Here is a 19,792-nt window from a genome sequence, read left to right on the forward strand (position 1 = left end):
AACATGCATCACCTGTCTTCTTGTTGTTTAATAGTTATTTTTTTTCTACTTTTTTTAATGACTGGGTCCTGTACCATGTTCATTGAAACGATGGATGTGGCAATGTGCTTTGTTTATAAATGCCATGAGCATGCAAGACAAAATAGAAGAGTGATCACATATTAAACATTACCAGACTGCCAAATTTTTTTTTTTAATAGTTTTGAAATGAGGAACATGGAAAATGTGAAATCCGATTTCTGATTTTAAAAGTAAATTGCAAGGAAATATAAACAGTAAAATGCTCCATCTGTGTGTTTCTGTGACAGTGGTCAGAGATACGTTGGCTACTTTTCATTGCTGTTTACCTTGTTCACAGGCACAGAAGGAAGTCTCAGAACTCAGCATCGTCTACACATGTATATCATGTGTCACTGTCAACTGAACTCTCTATAAAAACACTGGATAAAGCATGACTCTATCCATTTATCTACGACTATGGCACAGTCCTGGTTAAACAGACATTAGCTCTGTGAGGGAGCAGTGGAGCAGTATAAAATTCCCTGCAATTATGATATATTTCTTGGTTCCTTTTTGAAACTGGTAGAAATGCAGCAAGATGAGCTGAATAGCACCAAGATTCTTAGAATGCTTAACAAAACCAGTTCAAGAACCATAGTTCATTCGGTCAGAAAGGAAAAACAGTGTCACTGACGTAAAGCACCATATAATATTTAAGCACTAGCAGCGCCCTCTTGTAGAGGATGTTTGTTCTGCTAAACATGAGTGAGTAAGTATTCAGGTCCATGAGGTTCTTTAATGACTCTTTAATGAATATCACTGATATCTATGAGCACTAACATTTTCAGGTAAAGCAGGTTAGCTTGTAGCTATGTAAGCAAGCAGTAAGGTTCAGTATGATTCAGGCCTCACCCATTAAAGATAAAAAATAACCTACTGGCTTCATTAAACATCTTTGCATAATATGTTTATGTGTCTAATCAGATTACATCACAGATTTAACATGACTTACGATGAACATGAGGAATCCAGAATGTGCATCTCTCTCAAGTCAAATCAAATAGGAAAATACCAAGCATTTCAACCTGAGTGACACACCATTCTAAAACTGGAATCAGACCAGAATTTCCTTCTGACTTGCTTTCAAACTAAAGTACACTCCCTCTGTCAAACACGAGCAACCTGATTCAAGAAGAACTGAAATTTACAGGGCACTTATAATGGAAAACTGAAGGTTTAAACTGAAGGCAATTTAGCCCTGCCCATTTAGCCTTAGGTTTTAAGGATTTATGTCAGTTTTCAGTGCTTTTTGAAAGTGAAAAGAAATACAATCGTTACAAAATTAAAGTGCAAAATGTTTAATTCTGAAGGATAAAACGAAGTTGAGGGAGTTTGAATGAATAGGTCATATAAGTCCCACAACAACCAAACAATTAATCAAAATGCAACTTAACACTAATGTAATCTGACTTAAAAATTAAGATCTACAACAAAACCCAACATCTGTGAGCTATATATACACCCACTTTCCATTTCCATTTTTGTCCCTTCAGTAAAACCTTTATAAATGGTGCTGTACAATTAACTTATGAGCCTAGTCTTAGGGGAATGTAAAAGGGAATTTAATCCTCAATCCTCAGGCAAAACAATTCTGAAAGCCCAATCATCTGTCAGACGTTTTGAGTTTCAGTAACTGGCAGTACCTACAGCTTCTGATGCTTTGGCGGGGTCTGTGCAAACCCTGTGAAATCTAATAAGCTGGCATGACCATTCTGACACAGGCTGCCATGCAGTGAATAAACTCCATTCCCACATAATTATCTTACTTTCATCACCACCACGCATTTGATATATTAGAGTGCTTGCAGACAAGCCTGTCGACTCAAGTCTTCAGTTAGTAGTAGATACACACCCTTATAAAATAAGTACCATAGCATCATATTAGTTAGTCCTCTTTAACCTTTGAGATATTAGAGTACTAGCATTCCAAATCTTATTTTCTACCTTTAGGTATGCAGGATGCACATACCGGCATAATCACCTTAACTTCATTGCTACCTGGAACTTCTTAGCTTGTAAAATATTACATTCCATGCATTCTAGCTCATCTTCTCCACCTTTAGTAGTGGATGCACCCCATTCCAACAAAACCACATTAGCATAATTCATCATTAACTTGTCCTTCTTAGTCTTTGACACATCAACTCACCTCCTCCTCCATTAATGTTCCCACTGGAAGGCCATTGATTTCCAGGATGCGGTCTCCAACATGAATGGCATCTCGGACCTCTGGACTAATCAGCATCCCTCTGACCCTGAGGAAACAATGATAGCAAGTGCACACACAAGGAGAAACTTTAGCCAGGTGGACACATATAGTAGTTTACCTAAAGGACCAAAAGCAGGCTTGGCAGGTTTACTACCATAACATTTCCATAACAGACAGATGTGCATTTGCCTTAAAATACACCAAGGCCATAAATGCATAAAAAATGCTGCTTGGCAGATTTTACCAAGTAAAACTATATGTCATTAAATCTAACTGCTTGAAGGACAGATAAAACAATAGTTGGTACATATTCCTCTCAAATACCCTTCCAACCACAGAATGCTGAAACCCTGCAATTACAGTTATGTAACATTTTACAACCATTATTTACAAGTGTGGGAGTACGGCAAAAGCCACATCTGTGTTTTGGTTGATTTCTCGACACAGATCCACTCTGTGTGCCATTAAAATTGATCAAAATTTCAATATATAGCCATAAGTCATAAGGACACTTCAAAAGAGAAAAGAGGGGAAAGGAAAAAAATAAAAATAAATAAATAAAATCTTATACGTAAGGAAAGAAACACTCCATTCTTCATGATGAGACTACATGACAGTTTGTGTTTTCAAATGGAGTAAAAACGTGATTTCTTGTTAAATGCATGTAGTGTTATTAGGCTTTAATTCTTTATTTCATACTATGTTTAATAACAAAAATGTGTTTATTTTGCAGGCAGATATTTACCCAATTTTCAACCCAGTTATAGTATTGCCTGTTCCACCAATTAGCTTTGTCCCCTCCAATCGAAAGTGCTACAAAGAGTGGAGGATGTGACAAGCACTTATTTCCAGTGAGAAAATATAAGGCCAAACAGCTCATCTTTTCAAACTGCATCTCTTTAGACTGCTCATCTTCTCTGGACAAGAACACAAATGTTACATAAAAGACACTAATGCTGGCTAGCTTTGTCTTAATAGGACCATTCTCTCCACTCAAAGAGAACAGGGACAATTATGCTCTGTTTGACCCCCGGCCTTACTGCCAATCAAACATGTGACCTCTGGATGATTGGACCAAGGCTTAGACATTTCTGCTGGGGAGCTCTGTGAGGCTTTTTAATTATGTATGATGTGATGTAGACTCACTCTTTGACCTGAACGCTGGCTGTGGTGCTGCTGCAGTCTCTCTGTATGCTGACTGTGAATCCTCGTTTTCCGTTGGCTGCTGCTGGCATGGACACCAGAGTGACCGTGTGAGGAAGTGAGTCTGGACACGAGTCAGTCAAACACCGCCTCTCCAGCATCGGAGCCAAGACCTCGTGCTTGTAACATTTACCACTGTATAAATAGACACACAACATTAATATTCTTCATCCCACAAGAGCAACAGCAGCCATCTCAACACGTCTTAAAATATTAACATTCCTGTTAAAGGTGCCTGTTAAAATTTGTAATAAACTGTTATTGTGATAACACAATACTTATACTCTTAGTACTAATACTCTGAGCTTATCATGCATACCATCCATATTTAAATAACACTTTAAGTACTTAAGAAGACTTTGAAGAAAAAATTGCATGCTTCAGTCCAAAGAGAAAAAGAGTCCTGCTTAACTGAATTTAGGGCAGTACAGAATGTAAAACACTGACTGAATGTGGCTGTATTTAGGTCTGTAATTTTAATATTGCTCATAGTGTTGATTCTCTGATTAATAGATATTCAAAAATACAACTTGTAATTACATTCTTGATCATGACTGTTGTGCTATTGTTGTGTTCTGTTACAAACACCCTCTAAATTACGGAAATTGAATTTGACCTCACAACTTTAAGTATGAAGATAGTAATAACACTTTTCTGTGAAATCACATATTCTGGGGGAAAAAAAGGTACTAAACGGAAACCAAAACCAAATCTAGATAGCTCCACCAACACTGTTACAATATCTATATTTAAAAGCCTTATGTAAATTTGTTGTTCCACATCCATGGAAAACCTTCAGCCTAAACATTAAGTCTGAGTATGATAGTCATACAAGTGGGGCTGGATTCCCAGACAGGGATTAAGTCTAATTTTGACTTAATCTCTCTATGGAGATTTGTTTCTTTCATTAAATGGACAAAAATGTAAAGATTATACTTAATTCTACTTTGGAAATATAAAATATAAATATCAAATTATTGTAACCAATATTACTATTTCACAAACCATTTAAAAACTGCCCAAAATCAGTAAGGCATACAGAATTTAACTCATTCGTCATTTAAAAAAAAAATAATAAAAAATAAAAAACAATATTTGAAGCACATATGCAGGTACGTCAGCTAATGTTTTACAGTGTTAATGTCTTTTTTTCTGTGCAGTAGTATGCTAAAATTTCTGTCTATGGTGATCAAATTTCTTAAAACAAAGAATTCAGATCCAAAATGGTGTACATTGTAAATCAATTAAATCAATATATAAAAGTAAATACAGCAGTTTAATTGTTTGAACCTTGAGTTGGTAAATTATAATCGAAACTCCTGTCATGACAGTAAACCTAAAAACTTACGCACCAACTTATAACAATACTATAAACATTACATAACATGCAAAAATATTCTAGTTATGTTAGGCAGAAAGGAAAAAAATAGCAACTGAATTAAAATGTTAAAGTAAGCAAAATCTAAATATTTAAATAGTAAAAACACACTGGTTGTGTTTTTAACCAGTTAAATATTTTGGTTTTGCTTAGTTTAACATGTAAGCATATTGGGACTGCACCCTTACAATGGACAGACAAAACAGAGGCTGAAAGAAGGTTAAACAGTATGTTCTCACCAGTAGAGTTTAGAGCGTTCCACCAAAGCGTAGGTGTCCCTCTCCTCGATCACCACCTTACAACTCAGGCACAGGAAACACTCTGGATGATACTTATATTCCCCAGCCACCTGAGAACACAGACAGGCCAGTCTGGATCAGCATCATTCCATAGTGAAAAACATGGCAGAAAACCCTCTATTCCAAAGAAATTCCTCTGGAAAGCCAGCATGTCCTTGTGGTTGTTATATGGTGTGCCGTTGTGGAAGCCTTCAGTACGAGAGGTTGTCCATTCTATTATGGATGAGATGGTGTTCTCCAGTTGTGTGCGTGTTCCAATCAGTCTGTGATCTCCACAAGGTTTGCTTGTGTTCTGTTATTAACACTCAGTCTCTCTCACCTGCTTGTGTCTGGGCCTGTCTACTTTCAGTGATGTAATTCAATCAGCACCTCCCTTTCGTCTGGATCAGTACACACTACTGAGCACCTCCCTCTCTCTCCCCCTGTGTGTGTCTCTGTCTCTCTCTGTGTTTGTTTGTGTCTGTCTCTATCTCTCTCTCTGTGTCCCTCTCTCTAATCTAGCCATGTGGCTGACCTTCTTATAAAGGTGTAGCCTATATTTTAACAGATGTAACAGTATATACAATGTTGAACTCTTACTGGAAACACATGCAGGCTATTTATGTCAAAATGGTTTCTTTACAGAGAATAAGAAAACATTTGTACCTTTAATGGCAGTAAATATATGACCAAAAAAAAAAAAAAAAAAGTCACTTAGCACAACTTGTAAACTAAAATTTACACCATGTAAAAATTATAGTATAAATTGCCCTATAGATCAATCTCCATCAATTTACAAAGATATTTTAATCTCCAATCTCAGGTTTGTGACAAACAGAAATGATATAATAGACTGCTCGGAAAGTCTGCCCACTCCCCCAAAAAAAGAGAAAGAAAATTTCCTCATGTTTAAACACAGAACAAAAACACAAAGGTATGCCCTTCCTTTGATTTAAAAAACTAAGGCCAATAAGGTTTATTTCCTTAAGCTTAAACTATGACACACGGAAAACCTTTTTCTTCTCCTTGTAATGTAACTTGTGAAAGTGTCAAGACTTGAGTCTGAGTAAATTCTTTGGTCTCTAGTGTGTGATTAATAGTCAATTCTTGTGTTTCTGGGATTTGTGACATAAGTTCTAACCCCAGAGCTGCAAGATTTCACTGTGACAAATCTTGAGTCTCTGGGTTTTGAATCTAAAAGCCATGCATCAAGTTCTGAGACTTTGAAGTTTGTGTCCAAACTCACATGTGCTGGAAATAAATACTTTTATTAAAAAATGTATTAATTTTATCATTATTTCGGCAGCACGGTGATGCAGCAGGTAGTGTCGCAGTCACACAGCTCCAGGGACCTGGAGGTTGTGGGTTCGATTCCCGCTCCGGGTGACTGTCTGTGAGGAGTGTGGTGTGTTCTCCCCGTGTTTCCTCCGGGTGCTCATGTTTCCTCCCACGGTCCAAAAACACACGTTGGTAGGTGGATTGGTGACTTAAAAGTGTCCATAGGTGTGAGTGAGTGTGTGTGTCGCCCTGTGAGGGACTGGCGCCCTCTCCAGGGTGTGTTCCTGCCTTGCGTGCAGTGATTCCGGGTAGGCTCCGGACTCACCGCGACCCTGAACTGGTTAAGCAGTTACAGACAATGAATGAGTGAATCATTATTACTTTTGTCAAGGTATAATATTCATAGTCAGGGTGAACCTGAGTCACAGCTCAGTTCCAGAGTGGCAGTCAAACAGTGGATTTACACCTCAGTGTGTACAGACCACACACACACACACACACACACACACACACACACACACACACACACACACACACACACACACACACACACACACACACACACACACACACACACACACACACACACACACACACACACACACACACACACACACACACACACACACACACACACACACACACACACACACACACACACACACACACACACACACACACACACACACACCATTCTTGTACAAAAATAAAATTCTCCAATTGCACTTCAGTATCCAAAAAATTGGAACAGTTAAGAAAATTGGAGATTAGCTGAGCTCATGTCTCGACAATACACACATGATCAAACGCCAATGACACTATAACATTCTGTTAGAGTCAGATATAGGCCCAAATACCCAGCTGTTATTTACTCTGTTTGTTGTCATTTTAAAAATAATGATACAAATTTTCAGTGTTGGCTATTAACAACCATCATCTCTTACATTCTGCTGTAAGGCTGCCCGGACAGACAAGGAATGAGCTCACAGTGTCTCGCCAAAACACATACGCTGGGTCTTAATTCAACTCTCAACCACAAAAACAGATTAGCAGAGATGGTTACAGAGTTGTCTATCATGGGCTAAATGGCTTCCTTCTGGCTGTGGACTATTTTACTTCTCTCCCTGATAAACCACAGGCCTGCTAACTTCCTCCATCAGATAATGGTACTATTATAAGGCAATACAAAAGCTTATAGCCTTCTCAAATCAAGCAAACATGTTAATATAAAATATATAAATAAGTATGATTCCAAAATGTTTGTTTTGCACCTGGCATGGCTTTGTCAATCAGGTTTTTAATAAAATACCAATTTGTTTTATAGCCCTGTGGTGGACTGGTGCTTCATCCAGGGTGTGTTCTTGCCTCAACACAACCCTGAACAAGACAAGTTAGTTATATCAATTAAAGAATTAATCGATCTGTTCAGATGTGCCTATACAGAATACACAGACACTTGGTGAAGAAAAATGATTATGCAGAAGTTGTCAAAGTTCCCATGGTTCATGTGATGTGCAGACTTCTCTCAACACACTGACACTGTGAATGACCTCTGAGTAAAGCTGTGTCACAGTCTTTCGTGTAATGCAGTAATAACGATGACAGGCTTTGTGTGTGTGTGTGTGTGTGTGTGTGTGTGTGTGTGTGTTATTTCTCAGCACTGAAGTGCAAAAGATACTCCCTTTCTTCAGGCCTTTACAGAAAAGATGGATCGCTTTTATCACTTGGAAACCCTAAGAAGTCACATCAAATCTAGCAGGGATTCTGTTACAAAAGTTTCTCAACTTCTTTGACAAATTTTAGTTTTTAGTTTTTCCCTTTCCAAAATATAAACACACAAAATAGTCAATTTAACTAGCTTTATTACAATTGTGTATGGGAATTTATTAATTCATTAATGTCTATAAATTCTCTTTTTTCTGGGATCTGTAATTGGTTTTTACTCCTGGTTTGCAAGCTGCAGCTCTGTGCCCTGGAGAGTGGTAGCTAAGAAGACTTTAGAAGGTTGAAAACAAACTACCAGACAATGTGTTTTTTAGCTCTAGGTTGTGGGTAATGCAAGATATTTAGAGTTTCTCGATAATCAATGCATATGCTTTATCATTGATGTGGTGTGTATTTTTCTAGTCAGCCTAAAGCTAAAATACAGCACCTGGATACATAACATTTATTATAGTACAATATAGCACACTACACTACATTGTACTGTTACAAATGACAGCAAATGCAGACCAAGGAGGTAGATGAACATATTCATAGAAATATGACAACCATAAGTGTATTTTCTAAATGGAGAACATCCCCAGCTGTAGCATTATGCTCAAATAAATTTAGCATATCAATTAGCACTTCAATATATTGCAGTTGTTTTTCCTACATGAACACATACTGAGGCGGACATGCACACACTCAAGAGTATCAGTTCCAGTCTGCTTGTTCCTCTGAGGGACATGCTGAGGTTTTTACACCCTGTTGCTTGTACTTCAGGCCCCAGAGCTGGCATAGCACACCAGCCAGAAAATATTTGGCAACACTCAATCCAAGTCTAAACAGAAAAGGGCTATTATGCATTTTGCACACTGGCAAATTCCTCCTACTCCTGAAGGTCACTTTAGCACCGACATTTGCCCAATTAAAAACGATCCCATTATGACTGGTTTGCTTTCTGGTACTACTCTTAAAACAGTGCACCCATGCTTGTTCAGGATCTAGTCTAAGGCTAACATTTGCATTGTGATTACAAAGCACTCTATTGAAAAGCCATGCCCAGGCATTCCAAAGGCATGATGACATCACCAAGACACGCAGAGACCATTCCAACCTTCAGATCCCATTCATCAGCCCACAGGCAATGAGCTCAGAGTCTAACCCTGCAAAACAAACAGCGCTCGGACCTCGACCCTTCCAACTCCACCACGCTAGCTATGTTTCCTTTGTTCTACAACAAGGAGAGAAAACACAAGCAGAGGAAACGGCCATAGCCATCTCTGTCAAAGTGAAAGAATGTATGAGTGAGAGCTGAACCTGAAAAAATAAAAGCAGCTAATACAAATGTGAAGAATTACTATATACACACACACACCATACTCTGAAAAATCTAAATCTATTGGACATTGGATCAAAGCAGCTGATGCCTTCTGTGGCTAAATGTGCCTTCTGTGGCTCGTGGATAAATGTTTAAATGCTAAGCTTTCAAAAGCCAATTAATTTTGCTATCATTAATAATACCCAGTAAGGTATGCATGCGGGTATTTGTTTATATGGATGAATTTATATTTAACCAGAACAGCAAACAATATCAAGCATGTTTAATGGGTACTTTTTTCTGTTAAAGGCTAAGCACCAGCTGTATGAAAGTGTCAAATAAATAAATACAGAGGAATTTGAGTTCCTAACTTGTGTTTATTGATAGTCAGAAAACATGTTATTTCTTACTATTTTCATTTTAATTCATACTTATATATGTCAATAACTAAAATGATGTGAAATATTCATGGAGGTCCATTAAGTGGTACTTAGCCTTTAAAACAACAGATTTATTTATATTACTGATTACGCTAACCTTATAAGCAAATCTCCCATCTCAAACATCATGATTCATTCTACATGGGAGTGGTGAGAATGAAAGGAGATGTCCAAACACATTGCCAAACTACCTTTAGATACCAGTGATATAGGAAAATGGCTTAATAGAGCTGAAGCATCTTCACATGTTCCCTTATCTGTGGATAAATATTTAAATAAGATAAGGTTTAGTTCTTAAAATACCAACAATGCTTAAATAACACAAGCACTTTGAAGGTGCTATTTGTATCTGCATGCTATAATCCACATATTCAGATGAATACTCAAACTGTGCGTTTACCTTGTTAGGCACACATATAAAAGACATTAGTTTAAAACATTTATTAACCCAGCACATTTACAGCTCCTCAGTGCACCTCTGTTTGATTATTGTATTATTGATCAGTAGGCAATAGTAGAGCAAATTTCCCTCTAGGTTTCTAAACGTTTCACAAATGTTATGTGCCGTTAAGAAATTTTGGCAGAAAAAAAAAAAGTGACGTGTCATATTTCCATTCACTACAGTAATGTGAAGAAAGTTCGGATGACACAGGCTCTTCTGTTTAGGGGTGGTATAAGAAAGTTCTAGCTTTGATCAGAGTTGTTTAGAGTACACAAGTTGTGTTTCAATACAGATGCAGTGATGAAGATGCAGTGATTAAACAGAAAGGTTTGCACTTTGGAGCTGTTGCCAGTTTTGTATTAAATCACATTTATAATGTGTTATCTTCACATCCCATGAATCAAAACATTTACACCTTCTTAAAACATATAGAAACTAGGTGCTATTGATATCGTCTTGCACTGAGACTTAGGAAGCCTTTCAGAGATTTTGAAAATATATATTGCCATTCCTGTTCCAAACTGTGGGACTGTGGCTTCGATTATAGTTTTGGACTCAAAGTATACTCAATAGTTAAACGGTTCAAATGAGGAGAATGGCAGCCTGCTTTCACTTTGCTATGAAAGACAAAGAAATGTAAAAAAAGAAAGGAGAGAAAGTAATAATGAGAGCTCTAAATGAAGACAGGGCACCAAGTAAACAAACTAAGTGCAATCCTGCCATGCCAGTGGTGGGCAGAAGAGGAGGGCTTCCCCCCTGCCTGGAGTGATTACTACAGAACAGGGGAGTTAAACTTCACTAGTGGGAGGTAATTACCATAGACGTTTTGAGAAGGGGCAGACCCAGGACTTGGATGAATAGACATGTAACATTCAAATACTCTCCTCTGTGTCATGCTTAGTTTATACTAAACACAAATTTTAACCTTCCTACCATCTGCCACCTCTGAACATTAGGGCCATTACCACTCATAATAATCCACACCCTTTACTGTGTAATTATAAAAGGACATACAACTGTTTGACTCAAAACAAACCAAGGTATAAAGCTTTTGTTTTACCTGCTGACTGGTTTCTATTGTATGTATGGTGCTGCACTCCCTTGTATTCCATACCTAACTTTTAACTTTGCTTAAATTCTATTCAATAACTGCCTGTTGGCTTCTGTTATATTCCACTTACATTCTCTTTTAATGTCCACACATTGGCTTATATTCAGCCAACTGATCACTATTCCATTCTACTGTATAAACGCTCAGCTCCTAGGAGTGTCACAATACAAATAGTAAGATTCTTTTTTTTTTTTTCCCTTGATACAGGGGTTTCAAAAGGGGCTGTGAATCAAATGTATAAATATTTTTATTTTAAAAACCATTCTGAGCAGTTTGTCAACCCGCATTAATGAGTTGCAGCCACCTGAAGAGCAAGACATAGTTCTGAGGCATGCTGTAGTTTCATGCGGAATCTAGTGACATGGTGCGTAATAGGAATGCCGTGTTTAGAGTTACTGGTGAAACAACGGCATGCTATAGTTGTGGTTAGCCTATTGGACGATTAGCTGGATGTGGAATGGAAAAACTGGGCTGGAACTAGCCAACCATCCTGTAAAATCCCGGGACGATTCCGTATTTTACAGGATGGTTGGCTAGTTTTTGGACACTAAAAGATGTGTTCTGTTTTGAACTGATATTTTTGAGGTCACATAGTTATGGCGATGGTTTGAGACAGAAACATGCAGCTTTCTCTCTGCCGGAGCGAGGGGAATATTCTCCATGGCGTCTAAACAGAGAACTCGCATCTCATTGGTCGTCACCTTTATTTAACCAATCAGCAGCCAATGCAGTCATAGTCCCTCCTAGAGGGGATTGTTCTGCTGCGGTGCTGAGAGCATCAGGTGAGTGCTGAAAAACTGGGAATTTAAAGGACTGCTTTTAGATAGATCTTATATTTGCACCATATCCCCATTTTTTATATATTTTAATTTTTCTATTAAAATATCACTATCGTATGTATCGTGGAGTATATGTATTGTACTGTGAAATTTGTGTATCACTGCACCCCTATCAGCTCCACATCTGCACATTTGTTTCTACTGAATGGGTGTTACCTGGTCTTCTTTTGGCCAAGTACTGGAAAGCGTGTTATATCATTCATTCATTGTCTGTAACTGCTTATCCAGTTCAGGGTTGCAGTGTGCCCGGAGCTTACCTGGAATCACTGGGCGCAGGAACACACTCTGGAAGAGGCGCCAGGTTTCTGTGGAAGGAAACCGGAGCACCCAGAGGAAACCCACACAGACACAGGGAGAACACACCAATCTACTCACAGACAGTGACCTGGAGCTTTGTGACTGCGACACTACCTGCTGCACCACTCTGTCACCCAAAATGTGTTATATGTATTGTTTAATGTAATAATACAACAGAAATGTTGCAGAAAGACAATTATTAAAAAAAATATTAAAAATGGTATTTAATAAATGCAGTTAAATGTATTTTATTCAAATGTTTTGATTCATGTAGGATTTCCACATGATTATATGGCAATGCACATGTTTTGAAACCTCCAGATACAGACACATCAAGAAAAACATAGCAAAACAGGACTAAGAGCTTTCAAAGGAATGTTCCTGTAGGAGCCATAAAGACAGTAATTGGACATATGAGCAGATGCTTATCCAGAATTTCATAAGCTAACCTCCCATCTCATAAACATCATATGATTCATTCTGCATGGGAGTGGTGAGAGTAAGAGATGTCCAAACACACCCACTGCCAAACTACTGGTAGATATCAGTGATATATGAAAATGGCTTAATAGCATCTTCATTTGTTCCTTTATCCCTCAATCAATGTCTAAATAAGACAAGAGCAAACGTTTCTCATAGACCCAAGGTGCTTAAACAACACCCTTATCTGCACTTTTGAAGTTGCCATTTGTATTTGACATCAGTACCCATTTACAAAGATATTTCCTCTTAATTATACCATCCTAAACCACACCATCTAGAGCACACATCATTTTGTAGACTTTTTTGCACTGTGAGATTTGTGTATTCATTTCCAGAAGTACATTACAACCAGAGGCCTTGACAGGTTAAGAAAATTTTAATTGCCATTGCTGTTGCTGTTCCAGATCGTGATAGTTGTTTTGAAGAGATTTAATTGACTTTAATGTCAAACTCTGTTTAATCCATTTAATCTACTGACCGCAAATCTGAAACTACATTTCTCAATGCGCTAATCCCTAAGGTTTTTTTTCCTGTCAATAACGATGTGAAAACGTGTAACAAGAGAAGACAGCATGATTTATTTCTCACCATAGCTGGTCCAGTCATTAGCAGTGAGCAGCCATGACACAGCTCCCCAAACTTCTCCCAGTAGTGTTTCCCACAGAAAAGTTTCCCGTCTCTTTCATAGTACCAGTTTTTCAGGCGATCAAAGCATTCAGAGCACCTGAGGACAAAATATAGAAAAATAAGAATGTATGAAAAGTACAGTAAGAACATCCATTTTAAAAAGAAAGCCATAATGTTACTGAAGTCAAATGATGTTCGCTCATATTTTTGGCCACACAAAAAAAAAACACTGCAGCTCATTCGAAATATAACATTAGAGCTCCATCACATCAGAGAACAACTCAATTCTTAGGTGCTCTATACCCCTCTAGTCAACTCCTGGCACAGAGCATTGTGGACTTAGGTTTGTGCGGGATTTTTAAGTATCAAACCAGTATGACACTATAGCTGCAGCTGCTGAAGTACCTGACTGGCCAGGTACTGTAAGCCATCTTAAAATTCCAGTCTGGAACCTGGATCAATGGTCAAGATTTGATAACCTCTGCTCTAGATTGTCTTTTCTCATGCATTTCTAAGGAAATTATAAAAAAATGAGAGTTCCCAACTCAGTTAATTTATGTATAACCATCGCGGGAAGAAATTACTAAAAACTTCACGTCATGTTGCTGAATGGCACCACATTCTCACAGGAATCCAACATCCAGTCTAAAGTATTCTAAGCATCATAGAGACAGTAAAATGAAATGTCAGATAAACAAGTGCCCACAGTCTATTGGTCAAACAGTGTAGGTATCCAAAGGCAGTATTGGTAAAATCTCTCATGCTATGAGGAGGTAAGAATGGAAAGGAAATATGAGGTGATTGTGAGGACACACTGGAAAGCCCTGGTGTTTGGTTTCAAAGACTTGAGGCTTTTCAAACAGGAGAGCCTGAGAGAGTCAGTGAATCTAAGCATGCTCAAAATATCTCAATATGTTTCTTGTTGGAGCTGGTGAAGAGATTTGATGAGGACACGGAATGAAATGATAAACAAAAGACATGGTTTGGGACACACACACATACAAGCCCACCCACAGAAACTCAGAGGGGCTTTGCTGAATGAAGTCTGAGGCAGGCAAGACAGGAGGAATTTGGGCCTTGAGCCAGAAGTAATCATGAAGCGATGTCACACACTTTCCCCTGCTGACCATTCCTCACACTAGAGACAGAAATGTTCCTTTCAGCTGCTACCTCACACTAATGGGGGAATCTGACTTAATTTAAGGCGACCGAGCTTCAGAGCTGTGGAGCAAAGTCCCTCAGGCATTTTATTATTACAGAAGAACATTAATCTAGATGAACATGGAAAGTACAAGGCTCGTCCTGCACAAGCCTCTGCTTGTTCCGCGATGTTTAAGTGTGTGAACGATTGGATCATTGTCAGTGAGAACTAAGTGGTGCCTTGAAAACAACATGCAATTGCCTTCAAGGGAAACTGACATATCAGTCTAATGGTTAGATTCTATGTCTGTGTCTGAATCCTTTTGATATGTGAAATAAATTAAAATCATCCATCAAACCACAAGCTCTGCAGGAATAAATCTTTCAGTTTGAACAGTCTTTCAGGAACAGTTTGGCAAAGTAGAGTAAACAGCCACAGCTGAATTTTACAATGTCTGTCCGAACTGATGGCCAATATTCTTTTATTTGTTTATAAAAAAGTACTAGAAAAGACGCTCTACATTATAGGTTTTATCAGTGTATTATACTGACATACATGCAATCAAAAGGTAGATACATGTGGCAGGTTTAGAAAAAAAAAGCCTTTTGACTATGTTTCTAGATATTATCATTGGCTTGTCTTAATATAGTATGATTTCCCTTTGAGACATTTATCAGTATGATCAGACTCTTCTATGAGAAACTAAAAGGTACAGATAGATATGTATGAGTTCTTGACTAAGGACGTTGAAATAAACAGAAGAGTGAAGCAGGGATGTCCACCAAGAGCTGCTCTATGTGAATTTTACTGCACAAGGTAAGAGTGAATCTAGGTTACAAGAAGTTCACATCACAATGGCGAGCCAATGGTGATGCCACACTTTTATTATAAATCAAGCTGAATTAGACATCAGAGATCACATACTTATAAAGTAACAGTTGGAGCATATTAAAATAACATCAAAAACAAAGCAGTTAGGACAGGACAGGTGATCCTATGCCTATAGTTATGGCAGTTAAAGAAGACATTAATGTCCTGAGCTTGAGTTTTGCTAATCTGAGATGCACCAAATGAAAAAAAATGAGATAAAAAAAAGCAAGAAATCAAAATAGAAGGAATATGGAAGATTGCAAATTATAAGAGCTGAATCCAAGCAGTTACAACATTTATTTTTTTTTTGTAGATACTATTTTCCCCTGAAGACAAATGCACAATGCGATTAAACAATGTGTGTTTGCTTTAATTTGGGATAAAAAAGGAAAGTTAACTAACAAAACTAGCAGATGCATTGTTCAGTTGAACACCTACATATTCATTGCACATAAACAACAGACATTTGGAAGGAACTGAAGGACACTGATTGGAAATTTGACATTCAATTTTAAAAACAATTCAATCTCTTGGGGTGGGGTTACTATATTTTAATGTTCATTATCCAATTGAGAAAGCATGCTGCAAAATAGTCACTAAACAATGCAAGATGCCATCAGGAACTCTTTTTAAACTAATTCTTTGTGAACTCAAAAGACTTACTGACACTACTTGGAAAAGGCAGCTCCCTGGACACTGCTGAAATTTTAATTGGAAAGGTAATTTTGTGTGTTTCTAATGTGGATTAGCACAGTTTTATAAACAGTAAATGCATATTTTTTGATCTTTTGTGACATTGTTGTGCTCTGTGTTGTGAAGATGTAACAAAGTTTATATATAATAAAGTTTGTTATGAGTAGGAAATTAGTTGGAATTCATATTGTTACAAGATTTCCATCAGTTCTAAAGACAAAAGACAGTAGTTTAGAGGCATAAGTATTCATGGAAAATGGCAGGCATTGTTATTTGCAGTGAACACATCAATCCTGTGGTTTTACCTGTCAAAAAACCCACCAATCCTGAAGATTTTGATTTTATTTCATTTGGGACTTAATGACTAAACCCAACATGGCATAAAGCTATTAAAAGGTTGTGAATTTTAGGCCAACATTTTAACATGCTTCCTCATAGAGCGCCAGCTATTACTTATTAGCCATGTATTAGTCTACCATCAGTCTTGTGGCTTCATATATATGCGTGTGGTAGTATCTGTTAAGCTCTATTTTTAAGTATTCTCTTTGAAAAGCAGATCTTTAGATTGTTGCTCTTAATTCTACCTAAGGAAAAATTCTACCTAAAGTTTCGTCAGGGCAAATCATTTTTAAGAACAATTTAGAAGACCGACGGGCCTTTTTTGACACACTGGGTGCGAGCAACTAAAATTGCCAGTGAAAACCTTCTGCAATAATTTTGACTCACTTTTGCAATACCTGATCTGTGTCACTTATCTTCAGGAACACACAAGCGCTCAGAAAATGTCCATCCATTCCTTGCATACAATTAAATGGCTGCAACTCTCACCAGTCCAAATTTACCACAGTGAACAATGCAACAATGAGGACACAATGTTCAAAGCATTCTAGACCTGTAATCCACATTCTCCACATTCCTAAAACACCTGGAGCTCAAGCAGCATTTTTCAATTTAGGTGGAATTGCTACTTCTGAAAAACAGTAACAGCAATGTAAAGACTCAGAACAATGAACAGATCAGATGTAAGATGATTACTGATATACAATATAACTGCTCTGTGGGTTTCGCACTACTCCTCTGAAAAGACTTTAGACTAAATATTGGAACATTTCTGTTAGAATTTGATGGAATCCAGCCACAAGGCCACTCCTGAAATCAAATGCTGATGCTGGAGGGTTAGTCCTTGAAACAAAGGCAACCTCAAATCATCCCAAAGGTACTAGTACAATGCTAGCTTATGGTTAGTATCCACATTTTTTCTCAACTCAAACAACATAGAATTTTTAATGTATAATGTAGGATATTCCAAAATGGACAATTCTGAGCTCCCAGTAGATATGAGGCTGTGAATTGCAAACCATAAACCTATAAGTGTCCATCACTTGTTTCCTACTAGAATTTCCAGCAAAACTCTAAAGGAGACATCAGACACCAAGTACATTTTTTTTGGTAAATTAAATTTACCGCATTATTGGTCTTTTCCAGAGTGGCTTAGAATCCTAATCTTGCTACAAATGTAGGTAATGTAATGTAAACGTAATCATAGGAGTCTTGCCCAAAGAATCCTACTAGTTGTTTGTGAACTGAAGCCTAGTCTTTGACATGGACAGCAGCAGTGTTACCCACTACCACCACCACACCAACCCTACATTTGAGGTGAGCAAGAAACCATGCAAACTTGATTTTTCTTTTTTAAAATCAAACTACTGGTTTCAATATCACAGTCTACTTGATTGCTGGTTGTTCTGCTGCTGGAACTGAAAAGAAAACAGGAGTCAGAACAGCATCTGCTTTTCTTCGTTTCCTGGCATATTCCAGACCAACTTAAAAGATTCATGTGCAGATCTGGAGCAGTGGTTTGAAAGCTTTTCATATTTAATTTGAGTCCAGCCTGCATGTGTGCTCTGAATGCCATGGGCCACTCAGTGATTCATCTACAAAGAAAAAGTAAAAGTCTCTCGTGAGGTGTCTGGAACATTGTGTTCAGCCTAAACATCCGATTCTATATAGCACTGAACGACAGAGGAGGAAAGTGAAAGTGACTGATAGAATGAAACAGAAAAAGAAATGATAAAAGTAATAGAATAAGAGAAAGAGTGAAAATGAGATAGAAATACAAAATATGAGAGAGAGAGAGAGAGAGAGCGCGAGAGAGAGAGAGAGAATATAAAAATAGAGCATAGTGAAAAAGAGCAGGTTCCGCTCAGTGCTGAGAACCACTATGATAAAGATCACATTAGCCAGAAACAGCATGAGCAATGCCCACTGATCTGGACTCTGGCCACTGCCCAGCGAGTGCTTTGTTTGAGGGGAATGTGAAGATCACAAGCTCTGGTTCAAGACAAAACAAAAAGGAGTGCATAGAAGACTAGCCAGAGTGAAGAAACCAGTCTTGTTCTCCTGTCTCCAGCCTGACGGACCATGTGGGGGGGGGGTTAAAGTCTGAACGTAATCTTATTAGAAAAAAAAAATATCTTCATTTAAGTCCTTAAAAATTGCTTTTATACCAGTTTTACCCAAACTTCTGATAGGCTGTTGGTAAACACTCTCATAAACCTAATCAGTGCGTAAGCCATAGTTGTGTGTGTGTGTGTGTCTGTGCAGTGATGTCATGGTAACATCTGGTAAGCCATGTGGATCTGAGGACTGGTAAATCATTCACTCTCACACAATCTTACGCTTGCTGAGGAAAACCTGTGACTGTAACGGAGGACCTCCAGGTGTACACACATCACACCCACATCAAAAAAAAAAAAAAAAAAAACACCCAGCACAGCTCACCGATAAACTTTCACCTTAAACCCAGACAGGCATGCAAAGATTTGCTTTATTGTCACCTTCCCCTCCCACTGCTAAAACACCTGCCTGCATCTGTACAACAATAAGCACACAGTGAGCAGTCATGCATTTTTCACTACCTACTGACTTAAGAATTTCAGTAAAGTGCTGTCAGAGCAGTCCACCACAATTCAAATCCTACACTTCATTCCACTCCATGCTTTTAAAAGAAAGCTCACCTGTGACCACAAACACTGAAGCAACAGCAATATGAAAAAGGTCAACATCACAATAATGATACACAAAACATATACTGTGTATAATGAATGTTAATAGCTTCTAAACTGTTTTTTTTTTTTTACAGAGACAAATTAATGCCTACATTTAATACTCAGGGAGAGACAGTAAGAGTGTGAGTTAGAATGAGAATGAGAATGAGAGAGAGAGAGAGAGAGAGAGAGAGAGAGAGAGAGAGAGCGCTCAGGTGAAAGAAAGGTGTTCAAGTGTTGACACTCCTAGACAAACAAAACAGAACAAACAGTCCTGTGCTTCCTTCATTCCACAAGAATGAAAATAATACAAGGAGTGCTTTTACACCCTGCATCAATACACCCTTCTCCAAACCTTAATCACACTACTT

The 19,792-nt window shown here is 37.9% G+C and overlaps 1 protein-coding gene across 1 annotated transcript in view; it reads right to left on the reverse strand.

The window, feature by feature from the left end:
- LOC136678985 (LIM domain kinase 2-like) overlaps positions 1 to 19,792 on the reverse strand; it is a 39,540-nt gene that overhangs the window by 12,442 nt on the left and 7,306 nt on the right. Inside the window, exons 3-6 of the mRNA XM_066657213.1 lie at positions 13,632 to 13,767; positions 5,090 to 5,199; positions 3,416 to 3,607; positions 2,210 to 2,315 (exon numbers count right to left, since the gene is read on the reverse strand). Of these exons, the coding sequence (XP_066513310.1) occupies positions 2,210 to 2,315; positions 3,416 to 3,607; positions 5,090 to 5,199; positions 13,632 to 13,767 (544 nt within the window). The remainder of the gene's footprint in view (positions 1 to 2,209; positions 2,316 to 3,415; positions 3,608 to 5,089; positions 5,200 to 13,631; positions 13,768 to 19,792) is intronic.

Source organism: Hoplias malabaricus, chromosome Y, assembly GCF_029633855.1.
Source record: "Hoplias malabaricus isolate fHopMal1 chromosome Y, fHopMal1.hap1, whole genome shotgun sequence".
NCBI lineage: Eukaryota > Metazoa > Chordata > Actinopteri > Characiformes > Erythrinidae > Hoplias > Hoplias malabaricus.